General features: G+C 40.3%; 1 protein-coding gene across 1 annotated transcript in view; it reads left to right on the top strand.

Annotated features, from left to right (window-relative positions):
* LOC144818539 (alcohol dehydrogenase 1-like) overlaps window positions 1–12,134 on the top strand; it is a 295,630-nt gene that overhangs the window by 25,769 nt on the left and 257,727 nt on the right. Inside the window, exon 3 of the mRNA XM_078676059.1 lies at window positions 9,260–9,401. Coding sequence (XP_078532185.1) covers window positions 9,260–9,401 — 142 coding nt within the window. The remainder of the gene's footprint in view (window positions 1–9,259; window positions 9,402–12,134) is intronic.

Genomic DNA, 12,134 nt, shown 5'->3' with positions numbered 1-12,134 from the left:
AGTTAGTTCTGTGAATCAGGCCTGGTGTTCCCATGCAAATCCCATGGTTTTTGATACATTTCCAGATTTATCAAACCTGGTAAACCTGGGAATGTGCATTCTGCAGGACACATAGAAAGAGGAAAACACCTCTAAGGATTGTTTTTGTGCAGGAAGCTGCTCCTTCTTCCACAAAAACAATCCTGTGTACAACAAAGGAAACCTTGCACAATGGTGCAAGGGTGCCTGCGTTGGCGCTAGGCTGCTGAAACGGCGCTTACACGGGGGCAAAGGACAGTAATCCACCATATTATGTTAATACAGTGCATTCCTGCCCTATCCCTGTGATGCAGGGCAATACAGCAAGGCAACTGCCCTGTGGCACAATTCCAGTAAGTATGCAGCTAATTCTTTAGACTGAATGCCTTGGGCATGGCATACACTATGTTTAACTTTGTATTACATAAAGCCAGTGGGTGATTTAAATATGGTAGGTATGTAGTTTTTCATGGTTGCCATACTTTCCGGCTTCTAGGAATTTATTTGTATAATGATAAGCTCCGGTGACCAACATTTTTTTAAGAAACCTATGACTTCCTTCACCACCCTATGCAACACTTTATCTCACTCTTGCAGATTATTTTTCACCTCTGCTATCTTGCTCTGTCATTGATTTTCTGTCTTTCCTTTCCTCCTTTTCCTCCTTCCCTGCCTTTCTCTCTCTTCTTCTGGATTAAAGACTAATGATTAAAACTAGGTGGCTGTCCTCAAACATGAGTACATGTGTGCCCCTCTACGACCAACAGCCCAAATTAAAATTGCCACTTTCCTGCTTTTAATTTTTTTTTATTATTAGTAGGTTTTTAATTGTTTTAAGGTAATGCTATGAATGTAATGTGGCAATACCTGTGTGAGGTAGGACTAGCACCCTTGATATTTCCATACAATGGCTAGCCAGATAGAGTGTGAGTTTGCTATTTATATGTAATTTCTTTTATCTGCAGTGTTTACTTCTAGGGAGCCGGCTAGATTTTTGTGATTTGTTTTTGACCTGAGGGCGAAACTTACCACAGGGTCATATCTATGTAAAAGGTGAATTGTTCCTGTTTCTGCCAACAACCATTAGCACCCCTATTTCACCTGTATAAAAGCCGGGAAAGTTTATAATAACTTAACATTGATCTAGGATTTGGAAGCGCACACCAAGTCAAACTACTGTAAAACACATAACCTGAGCTAGTGGTACATGTACACACGAATAAAGCTGAACAGCGCGTTTTCTTTGATGGACATATTATTTGATTTTAAATGGCTGTAAATGTTCAAGATGGGAGACTGACTGATTTTATGCTTTTCAGCAAGTACTCTTCATCCAAGTTCTGCATACTGATTTAATGAACTAGCCTTTAAAAAAAACAAAAATAAATTATGTGAAGCCTGAATTTGCCATATTTGGCATTCATTCAGATTTATCACAGGGCGGAATCAGTTGTTTTGAAAACATGTTGAGAGCTCCCTAATTTTTTAAGAACTGGCAAAAATCTGAGCTTTTCATGGTAGTTTCATAAGAAGTTGAGGTGAGTGTGTCACTGCTTCAATGGACATTGGCTAAGGGCATCCACAGATGGCAGGTCCAAGTCCTTCTAATTTCCTAAAAGCATCCAGAACCAGCCACGGCCCCTGCAGGTAAGAGCAGTGGGTGGGTGGAGGATGTCAACAGACGACGATGAGGGAAAAGTAATTATTTATTTAATTGTCCTTTATAGTTGTGTGTTGAATCCTAGCACAACTAACCCTAACCACCTCACCACTTTTATCTGCACAGGCCGCAGCTGTCCTTAATAATCAAAAAATAAGTAAAGGAGTCGGAAAGGGATCATTCACTCTGATTGGAGTGAATATGCTCTTCTGATAATAGACCATCAGCTGCCTTCAGACAACGTGACACAAGTTTGAGAAGCATGAATTCTAAAATATCAAGCTGTTGAGATAGGATCCATTTATTACTGTCAGTTGCCAAAGGAACATATCAGGGGCAGATCTCAAGCTACCCTATGCCAGCTATCGTTAGCTGATTCACCTCTGATTTCTCTGCTGCACTCTAGGGCCTTGTAGGTATTTTTTCTATTTATAAATGCAGGACTACAACTACCGGAATGCCAAGAAAAGAAGGTTAGATGGGCTCCTTGAGCCCGACATGGGATAACCTGGGAGCTTAATTGTCCCTCATGTATTATTTTGGTAGGCACACCAAATGGTGGTACAAAGTGTTCCATGAGTAAGAATCCTATTCATCACTGAAAGCTATTCATGAATTAAAGACCAGGGTTTCACCAAATGCTAACCTTTTCCCAAAAATGTCATCTCAATTACCTTTGTAATTTCCTGATCCTTGTGTATCTCACTCATCCATTCCTCTTCTTCCATGGCTCCTAATGTGACTTCACACACATTCACCCCTTCCTCCACACTTCCTTCATCTTCTTGATCAATTTCTTCCACATCCACCAAGTGTGACCAACAGTCAGTGGAACGATTAACTACTCCTGGTATATGTCAACTGTGAATTCTTGCAGAAAAATTATCCATCACCTAATTCTTAAAGACATAGCATCCAATGTCTTCTTTGAGAAAACTTCTTTCAATGGTTTATGGTCTGAAAGTACTTTAACCTTCATACCCCCTATCAAATTTCAGTTTTTTCCCCAGTGCCCTGTAAATGACCATTGCCTCTTTCTCTATAACTGAGTAATTCTGTTCTGAAGCAATCAAGCATCTAGAGGCACAATCTATCAAATGTTCTATTCCATTCCATTTCTGAAGTAATATCACCCCAATGTCTGTTACACTGGCATCAGTCATGATATAGGTTTCATCACTTGGGATAAATGCCTGCAAAGAAGGTGCATTTTCAAAGTTATCCTTAACTGATATGACATTTTTACTGCACTCTGAACTCCACTCAAAACTCTCATTTTCCCCAAGTAATTTCCTTAGGTTTTGTGTCTTATCCACGTTACCTGGTGTACATTTACACTGATATTCCCCCATCCCCAAAAACAATCCTTGTTACTGGGTTCCTGAGCCTTTTACAATGGTGTCCACTAACTCTGTTTTTAGAAAGACATCTTGCCATGTAACACAATGACCCAGATAATTGACTTCTTCTGCACAAAACATAACTTGTCCTTGCTCAAGGTTAATCCAGTCTTTCTCAACCTCTCCAAAACTGTACATAGCCTGGATTGATGTTTTCTTTTTTGTGCTACCATAAATTAATAAATAATCCTGTTAGCATTTTACACCGGTGACACCTTTTAGCACACTAGAAATTATCCTTTGGAACACCGAGGCCATGGAGACGAAGCCTAACGGCATTCTCAAAAATGTAAATGTTCCCACCAGTGTGATGAATTCAGGCAACTCCTGTAATGATTTATCTAACTCCACCTGATGGTAAGCGGATGCCAGATCCAAAGTGGTGAAATATTTGCTACCTGCCAGAGTAGAGATACTATTGTCAATATTGGGCAAGGGAAACCTCTCCACAGTTACTTCTCTATTGAGTGCATGTAATTCTGATGATCTAAACACACAGCTGACACAAAACATAACAAAAAAATAATAATTGGTGTGCCGATCACTGAGATTTCAGAAACAAGGTAGACACTGAAAATTCAAAGCAAAAATCTCTGTTTGATAAGAAGGTGTGCCGATCACTGAGATTCATGGTCAGATCGGCACTCATAGAGCATAATGTTTCAGCAAATAACTTTAAAGCTATTGTTGACGATGTAAAACCTCCCAAACACCTAAAATGACCACCATTCTTTGTCATGCATACAATCGGTGTGTTTTCTTTGGGAGATTGAGCTTCTTTTGGATGTTCTTCACATGAATCTCACCTCATTGTCTCCCTCAACAGACAGCCGTTTCTGTCAACTTGTCACGGGCATAGCCAAGACTGCCTCCAGAAACCCCACCACTCGCGAAATAATGTGGTGTTCATCACATATAACTAATACACTGTCTAACTTCTATATCCTTCAGGCGTAGTTCATTCACCTCATCCATTCAACTGTCCAGTGGCAACTGACCAATATGAAATATCAACCTTATTCTTTTAGTTCTAATCAAACCATCTATTCAACTATGTCATATCACACTCACCTAATTTTCATTGGGTGCTCTCCTGGTATGCGCTGGGTAGCACCCACGTATCCAGCTCTGTTTCAGTACAATCGCCAGAGTTTGCACTGGTTTCACAGTAGTAAATGACAATTGTCTACTTCAAAACCCATAGAGGCCACCTTTTGGAAGCTGCATGTTAGATTTACATGGACGGTTGTCAATCTTTCCACCAATACTTTGAGCATGTTGTCTTGAATTGGCTGATTGGAAAGAAGCATTTGGTAAGGAATGCTAGATGAAATAAGTCTTTTAAAAAAACGAATTGCATTACATTAATTAAAAGAATAAAACATAGACCTACTCTAGGCTGATGCCAAATAACTTTAGTATAAAAGAGAATTAAAAAAAATATATAAGAATTAAAAAATGGCTAAGGTTTTCTAAAACCTGTAGTTAATCAACGAAAACTATGCCCTGAAAAAATGTGGTCATCGTTATAAATTTACATCACACACTTACATTTACATCAGGATCATAATGATTGATTTGTACTACACACACCCTTAAATCGACTTCTAGAACCATCACAAAAGCCTGATGGAGTAAGAACAAAGACAAAAAGAGCATTTACATTCCTTTCAATGCAATTGAATGTTTTGTAAAGTGCTGCCTGCAGCATTGCATTTTCTTCAGTATGTTTGGCGTTCCAATCATTTGGAGGCTCAAGAAGCAATGAGGAGTGACCTTCGTGTCTGTGGGTACATGATATAGGCGTTTCTTTATGCTCTAGACACAATAGAGAGTTTTCAGGAATATCCAGTTGTAGTTAATTTTGAGAGCTCCCCTAAGACCACTAGAGGGGTTCTTCTGAATGGCAGGAAGCTGTTGTAGGATGCCTCCTGTGGACTGAATGAGTGAAAGGCTGAATTCCTTCATTAATTGTGTACAGGAGTGTGGTAAATCTGCCCTAAGAGAAAGTTATGTTTCAAGAGAATGGTTTTATGTTCTTTTCTCCCTCATTGACGATTTTGTTGAGTCCAGAGGGACAGCTCAAAGATTTCTCACAGTGTAGAGCACTTATTATTAAGGTCCTTTTACCTTCCTTCCTTGACTTGTTGGGTTTTATGATTTTTGTATTTTGTTTAATGATTTTTGTATTTCAAGTCTTCTTAGATCTTGATCTTTGCTAAAAGCATGTGCTTTAGTTGTATTCTGATTAGGGTTTGCAGCCATTTTCCCGTATTTTTTATCCCGGGGACTTTCAGTCTGCATACCATTATCCCGCAAGGTCATTGACCTTGCATACCATTATCACGCATTTTTTCAAAACGCATGTGCATTTATCACGCATGCCTTTACAACGAATTACGTTTTAAAGGCATGTATGGTAAATGCATTTGCGTTGTGAAAACCACGATGACGAGAGAGGTAAGTGGGTTTGTGTTAATTTTTTCGTGGGTTAGTGATTGTGTAGTGTAGTGTTGTGTTAGTGTAGTGTAGAGTTGCGGCGGTTGTTTACTGTAGGGTCATGCTGGGGGTAGTGTTTTAGGGTTTAGGGTTGTGTTGTAGTGTTTGCGTAGTGTAGGGTCATGCTGGGGGTAGTGTTTTAGGGTTTAGGGTAGTATTGTAGTGTTTGCGTAGTGTAGGGTCATGCTGGGGGTAGTGTTTTAGGCTTTAGGGTAGTGTTGTAGTGTTTGCGTAGTGTAGGGTCATGCTGGGGGTAGTGTTTTAGGGGTTAGGGTTGTGTTGTAGTGTTTGCGTAGTGTAGGGTCATGCTGGGGGTAGTGTTTTAGGGTTTATGGTAGTGTTGTAGTGTTTGCGTAGTGTAGGGTCATGCTGGGGGTAGTGTTTTAGGGTTTTGGGTAGTGTTGTAGTGTTTGCGTAGTGTAGGGTCATGCTGGGGGTAGTGTTTTAGGGTTTAGGGTAGTGTTGTAGTGTTTGCGTAGTGTAGGGTCATGCTGGGGGTAGTGTTTTAGGGTTTAGGGTAGTGTTGTAGTGTTTGCGGAGTGTAGGGTCATGCTGGGGGTAGTGTTTTAGGTTTTAGGGTTGTGTTGTAGTGTTTGCGGAGTGTAGGGTCATGCTGGGGGTAGTGTTTTAGGGTTTAGGGTAGTGTTGTAGTGTTTGCGTAGTGTAGGGTCATGCTGGAGGTAGTGTTTTAGGGTTTAGGGTAGTGTTGTAGTGTTTGCGTAGTGTAGGGTCTTGCTGGGGGTAGTGTTTTAGGGTTTAGGGTGGTGTTGTAATGTTTGCGTAGTGTAGGGTCATGCTGGAGGTAGTGTTTTAGGGTTTTGGGTAGTGTTGTAGTGTTTGTGTAGTGTACGGTCATGCTGGGGTGTAGTGGTTTAGGGTTTAGGGTCGTGTTGTAGTGTTTGTGTAGTGTAGGGTCATGCTGGGGTGTAGTGGTTTAGGGTTTGGGTAGTGTTGTAGTGTAGGGTCATGCTGGGGGTAGTGTTTTAGGGTTTAGTGGTGTAGTGGTTTAGTGTAGTATTGTAGTGTTTGTGTAGGGTCATGCTGGGGGTAGTGTATTAAGGTACTGTTGTAGTGCTTGTGTAGGGTAGTAAAGTGCTTTATGGTAGTGTTGGGGGTCGTGCTGGGTATTACATTAGAGTGTAGGGTAGGGTAGGGTAGTGTAATTTTACTTACCTTTACAACTTTTACAACGAGTAGACCTTTAACATGCATGCCTTTACGTTGTAAAGGCATGCGTGCTAAAGGCATATTCGTTCTAAAGGTTTTCGTTATTTTAATTGGCGGCCTACTAGTAATTGCGGGATTTTTTTTGCGGACTGATGGTATGCGGGATTACGTCATATATTCGTGATTAGTTATGCTAGCTATAGTGTTCAGAGTTTTTTTCCAACTTCTAAGATTTAAAATGGAATGTATTGTGATTTGCTTTATGTTTTCCATCAGCGTTTTGAATGTGATAAGCTTTGCACTTATGTTTAAGACCTTGGTCTAAATAAACGTAAATCTAATTGAAAATACATTGAAAGCTGGATGAAACAATTGTGCTGCTTATATTCTTACTCGATACTTTCCATGTTGTAAACGAATGTATGACGTTACAACGAATTCCGTTGCAACGCATGCCTTTACCACGCATGCGTTACAATGGAATTCGTTTACCACGCATAACCTTTACCTCGACTACTTGCGTGGTGACGTCATACGTCGTTAAGAGGAAACAGAATTTTTTTTTCGATTTCTCTTAAACGACGCTGATTATGTGCAGATCCCGACGTGACTTCTGGTGAGTTTTTTTATTTGGGGGGGAGATCCCCCAAGCCCACCCCGTTTTACTTTTTACCTTTACCACATATGCCTTTACTACAAACCTCGTAGTAAAGGTATGCGTGGTAAAGGCTTTAGTGGTAACCACGCATGCGTTGTACTGCATGCGTGGTTAAAGATTTCGTGGAAACGGCTTCGTTGTAAAGGCCGTTTCCCGTTGTAAACCAGTGAATATGCAACAGCATAATTTTATTATGGCAAAACCTATTAGCTTTAGTCTCAACCAATAAACATTTTTTTATATCTTGTTTCGTGTTATGTGAATGAATTCATAAAGTGACATGTGTATGCTAATGTTTTTTTATTAATCATGCATAATAAAAATAAGCATCAAACTTAATTCCATATTGAAATATCCCCCACCATTGTCCATTTCCCATAAAGTTCGCAATGAGACTTATAGGTCGAAGTTGACAACTACTTTTCAAAAGTTATCAGTCATATTAATTTCCTAGCAGAAATGTGATGACAAGCATAAAATAGGGAGACATCAGAAGAACGGCCTGCACATTACCTGGGTTTGAGCCAATAGCTAACTAATGTTAGAACATCAGCCATTCACATAGAGTAGTTGGAGATATTAACGACTTAATTTATATATTGCCGTATGTATACTCTGCTGCAATGACAATGAAGTGTACATACTGCCCACACAATGGTCCCCATTCCTGATATTTGTGGGTGGACCTCAGGTTTGGCTACACCAGGGACTACTCTAGCACCCCTGTAGCCAAACCTCCCCAAAAACCCGACTGAGTAAGGGTGTCGAAGAAATGGCTATATCTCCACCTGCCCAATCAGATTGAACAGATATATGGCTATTTTGTTTTTACTCACTGTCACTACCAGGCAAAGGCTGGCGGTTAGGAAGATTAAAATGCTAATAATGTATCCCTTCCTCCCCCGGGCTACAGAAGATGACACCCATGGCTCGTGGAGCATTTCATTTTTTATTTAAAAAAAAGAAAATCCCTTTTAGGGATTTTCTTCTTACAAATTAAAATGGAAAACTGTTTGGTGCAGTTCTGCATCATGCTGATGCAGACCTACACCATATAGAAACATGTACTTGCAGGAACTGCCATGACAGTGGTTCCTGACTATGCATTATAAATGACTACCTGCTTGGTGGGCATTTATACATTTGGCGGATGTCCTCTGCTTGGGGGATGGAGTAATTTCCTTCAACCCCCGGCATGACGACAGGCCATCCGTTAAATTATAATGAGGCCCTAAGTTCTTTTAAACAATCTCCCAATGAAAATACTTTTTCCATGTTATTGGAGTGTTTTTATCACCATTTCTCCTAATTTTGATTGCTTGTCAAAATTCAAATAACTACAATATTACACACACATTTCTATCTGACTATTAAATATTGTTTGATAAAGCAGTATAAATAATCCTGTTTCACTTGAAAAGAAGGCATTTCTAGTTTGTTAAGTAGTTTTCATTGTAGTAAAAAGGAAAGCAGCAAAAAAGTTACCAGAGTTAAGTTTGATTATATCTTTTGTATGTTTATCAGGTCGAGTTGTAAATGTCGATACTGTGACAGTAAAGCTCACATTTAAAGAGAGATCAGTCAGTGTAGGTTTGGTCTCGACCATTGACAAAAAGGTTTAGATTTTCTGCATGTTGGGGTGTTTTTGCAGTTAGTCCAGACAGTATCATCACCAGCATGTCCAAACTAAAAGATATTTCATGCCACCCTTGATGCCATTAGTCCCCTACTGAGTTTATAGCAGATTCTATTTATTCTCTGATAAAACCGTTGCACTCCGTCAAAACCTCTTTTTTCTGTGACTCAATATCATATATATTTATATGTTGGTATCTTTCCCTGCATTTACCTTGACAGATTTTGGCCACTGGAATTTGCCGCTCAGATGATCACGTGCTCAAAGGTTCACTAAGTGGCTCAAAATTTCCAATCCTTTTGGGCCACGAAGCATCTGGGATTGTTGAGAGCATTGGAAAAGGAGTGACCACAGTAAAACCAGGTGAGGCTAAAATGCACCCACGTGACTTTACGGCACAAATGCGTTGAGGGAAAAAGAATACAGTGCAATTATACCTTAAAGTGACCACAGCGAGCAATCTTTGCGTATTTCACACTTTAGTTAATCATTATTTATCACTTTATTGTATCTAGTTCTCACAAACATTTCACTATCTTGCTACTTTTGTTCTTGAAAGAAGTCATTTTGAAGTTACCTAAGCCATCGTGGGTTTCGTGGGCCTGATACATAGGAATATTTAAAAACCGATATCAATAAAGATAACAATCAGATGGACTAATAAGAGACATTTTAAGGCATGGGCAAAGCGGGCAATTGCCCTGAGTCTCCACTTTCTAAGGGGCTTCCTGGTAAAGTAGGTGGGACAGTCTAAATTCCTCTCATAACGTTGCTGATAATAAAACAGCTTGCTTGACTAATTTAACAGCTCAGCAAGTTAAAAAAAACTCAAGATCAGCTTTGCTAACGGTTTGTGCCAGGGTAGAGTTGCACAGAGGCAGATTTACCATTTAATAATGCAGCGGAGTGCTGCAACAGGAAAAGCTGTGCTGCATGAAAAGGAAACAGAAATGTGACACTCTTCTCCCCTTTCCGTAGTGTGGTGCTAAAATCAGCTGCTGTGCACCATGGAGACACATTTGTGCCATGGTGTCTCTGTGAGGCTAGCATAGGTTTTGTACTGGAAGGGTACACTTCCAGTACAAAATACTATGCATAGACTGACTTTAACTATTTTCCTTTTTTGTAAGTGTGCTGTAAAGTAGTCAATAGGGTTTAACATCAGACACCTTGGGTGGTTGCATGGGAACACCCATGCTCCATCCATGGTACGCTCCCTTGGCGCTAAATAATGCAAAGCAGCGTTATGCGCTACTTTGTGTTACTTTTACATTATTTCCAGAGCTAAACAAGTTTAGTACTGGAAATGAAATCAGAAAAAAAAGATTTTGCGCTGATTTGCATCACTTTTGTGACGCAAACACAGCGTGAAATTGTAGTAAATTTCCCCCACAGTCTTGTAATGCAGTGCAAACTCTTGCAACGATATTTGCATTGCAGAGCAAAATATTTTTTGTGCCAGAAAGATACCTTTATCTCAATGCAAATAGTAGACTACATTGCATTGCTTTGTACAACGTTGCATCAAAAGAGTGCTACTTGGGTGTAACTTGGGCAGATTAGTGTAGGCATTCATAGGTTTTAACACCCAGCCCAATCTACAAAGATAGTCAGATTGGACTTTGCGCCAAAAAATAATGCCTTCTTGGTGCAGGTGTTAACACAGAGAAATGTTCTCATCTCACTAACCAACAAGCATTTGCAATGCAATGGTTTCGCCTTTTGAAAAGTTTGATCTATTGGCATTGTAAATGACAAAATTATTATTTATGTGTTGGTTTTGAAGACATATAAATAAATGGCATTGTTTTTTACATTGCCATTAGCTTAATCTCTTGCAAATGTGAGACCTATTGTACCCTATAAATGAGCTCAGCAGACAGCAATTACAGCCACACACACACACCCAGAGTCAGCCACACACACACATACACTAAGAGCCACACACACACACCCATAGCCACATACACACACCCTGAGCCACACACCGAATGACATCCGACCTCAAAGAATTTCAAATATAAAACGTAATGATTTGTAGAGCTGTGCAATGTTTGAAATTTTAATGGCAAACTATCGACTACTGGTTCCCGTCAATACGCTTAGCCAATCGCATATTTCGACCCTCCTAGCGTTTTGGAAGGGTGCCCCCCTTTCTAGATGAAACACATGGAGTTATTTAAAAGTGTTACACAAAAACGAATAAAATTAATTTTTAGAGCGAACGCAGAAACTTAATTCCTTTACAGATAGTTTGTTATTATTACCTAACTTATGATACAAGTTATCCACTGCTGAAGGATGAAAGCCTGAATCAGCTACCTCAGGGTACCAAGCAGATCTTTGCAGCAGGCGCATTAACTCGCAGATGTAAACATGCAACCTGCAGGCAAATTTCACTGATCACCTGAATTGCTACTGCGTAGTAGGTGTGTGCATACAAGATGGGGGAACGGGGGTGGGAAGCAGAGTTCAGGGTTTCAGGTTTCACCGAGGGGAGTTACGTGCAGAAACACCACTCTAAAACAAAGACAACTCAAGGGCAAGCAGGGGCTAATCTACGACAGATAACCCCCTTCCCCCTGCAAACACTGCGACAGCAAATGGCAAACTCTGTGAACTAAATCTTTACCTTTCTTTCCACTGCTCCTAATACAGGCATCCATCAACTCGCTTCCCAGTGCCAGGGGTGAGATAACCTGCAGCGCGCGCTGCCTCACCCTAACGCCAGCAACGTGACGTCAACGTGCACTGCAATCTAACTTTGCAAATGGCGCCAGGTCTAAATACACAGCCTGGAAGGAGACAGGAGTCTGGTCTCCGTATCTTACAGAATGGGCTTAACATAGGGCAACTTCATTGTCTTTTCCGCAGGTAGATACCATTTGGCAGTCGCCATCTTTCTCCCTCCGACATATTCCGAGATGAAACAATGTACAGGTTACTTTGGTATTATAAGTGAAAAACAAGATTTCAAGTAACAAAGTAACCCGCGCCACTCTTGCACTGTGTCACAGATGATCGTAAATAGAGAGGGGGAAGTGATGAGGGCCGATTATTAAGTGTTAAAGTTGGAAAACGGTGGAAATGACACGT

Source organism: Lissotriton helveticus, chromosome 2_1, assembly GCF_964261635.1.
Source record: "Lissotriton helveticus chromosome 2_1, aLisHel1.1, whole genome shotgun sequence".
Lineage (NCBI taxonomy): Eukaryota > Metazoa > Chordata > Amphibia > Caudata > Salamandridae > Lissotriton > Lissotriton helveticus.
This window is presented reverse-complemented; position numbering and strand designations above follow the sequence as displayed.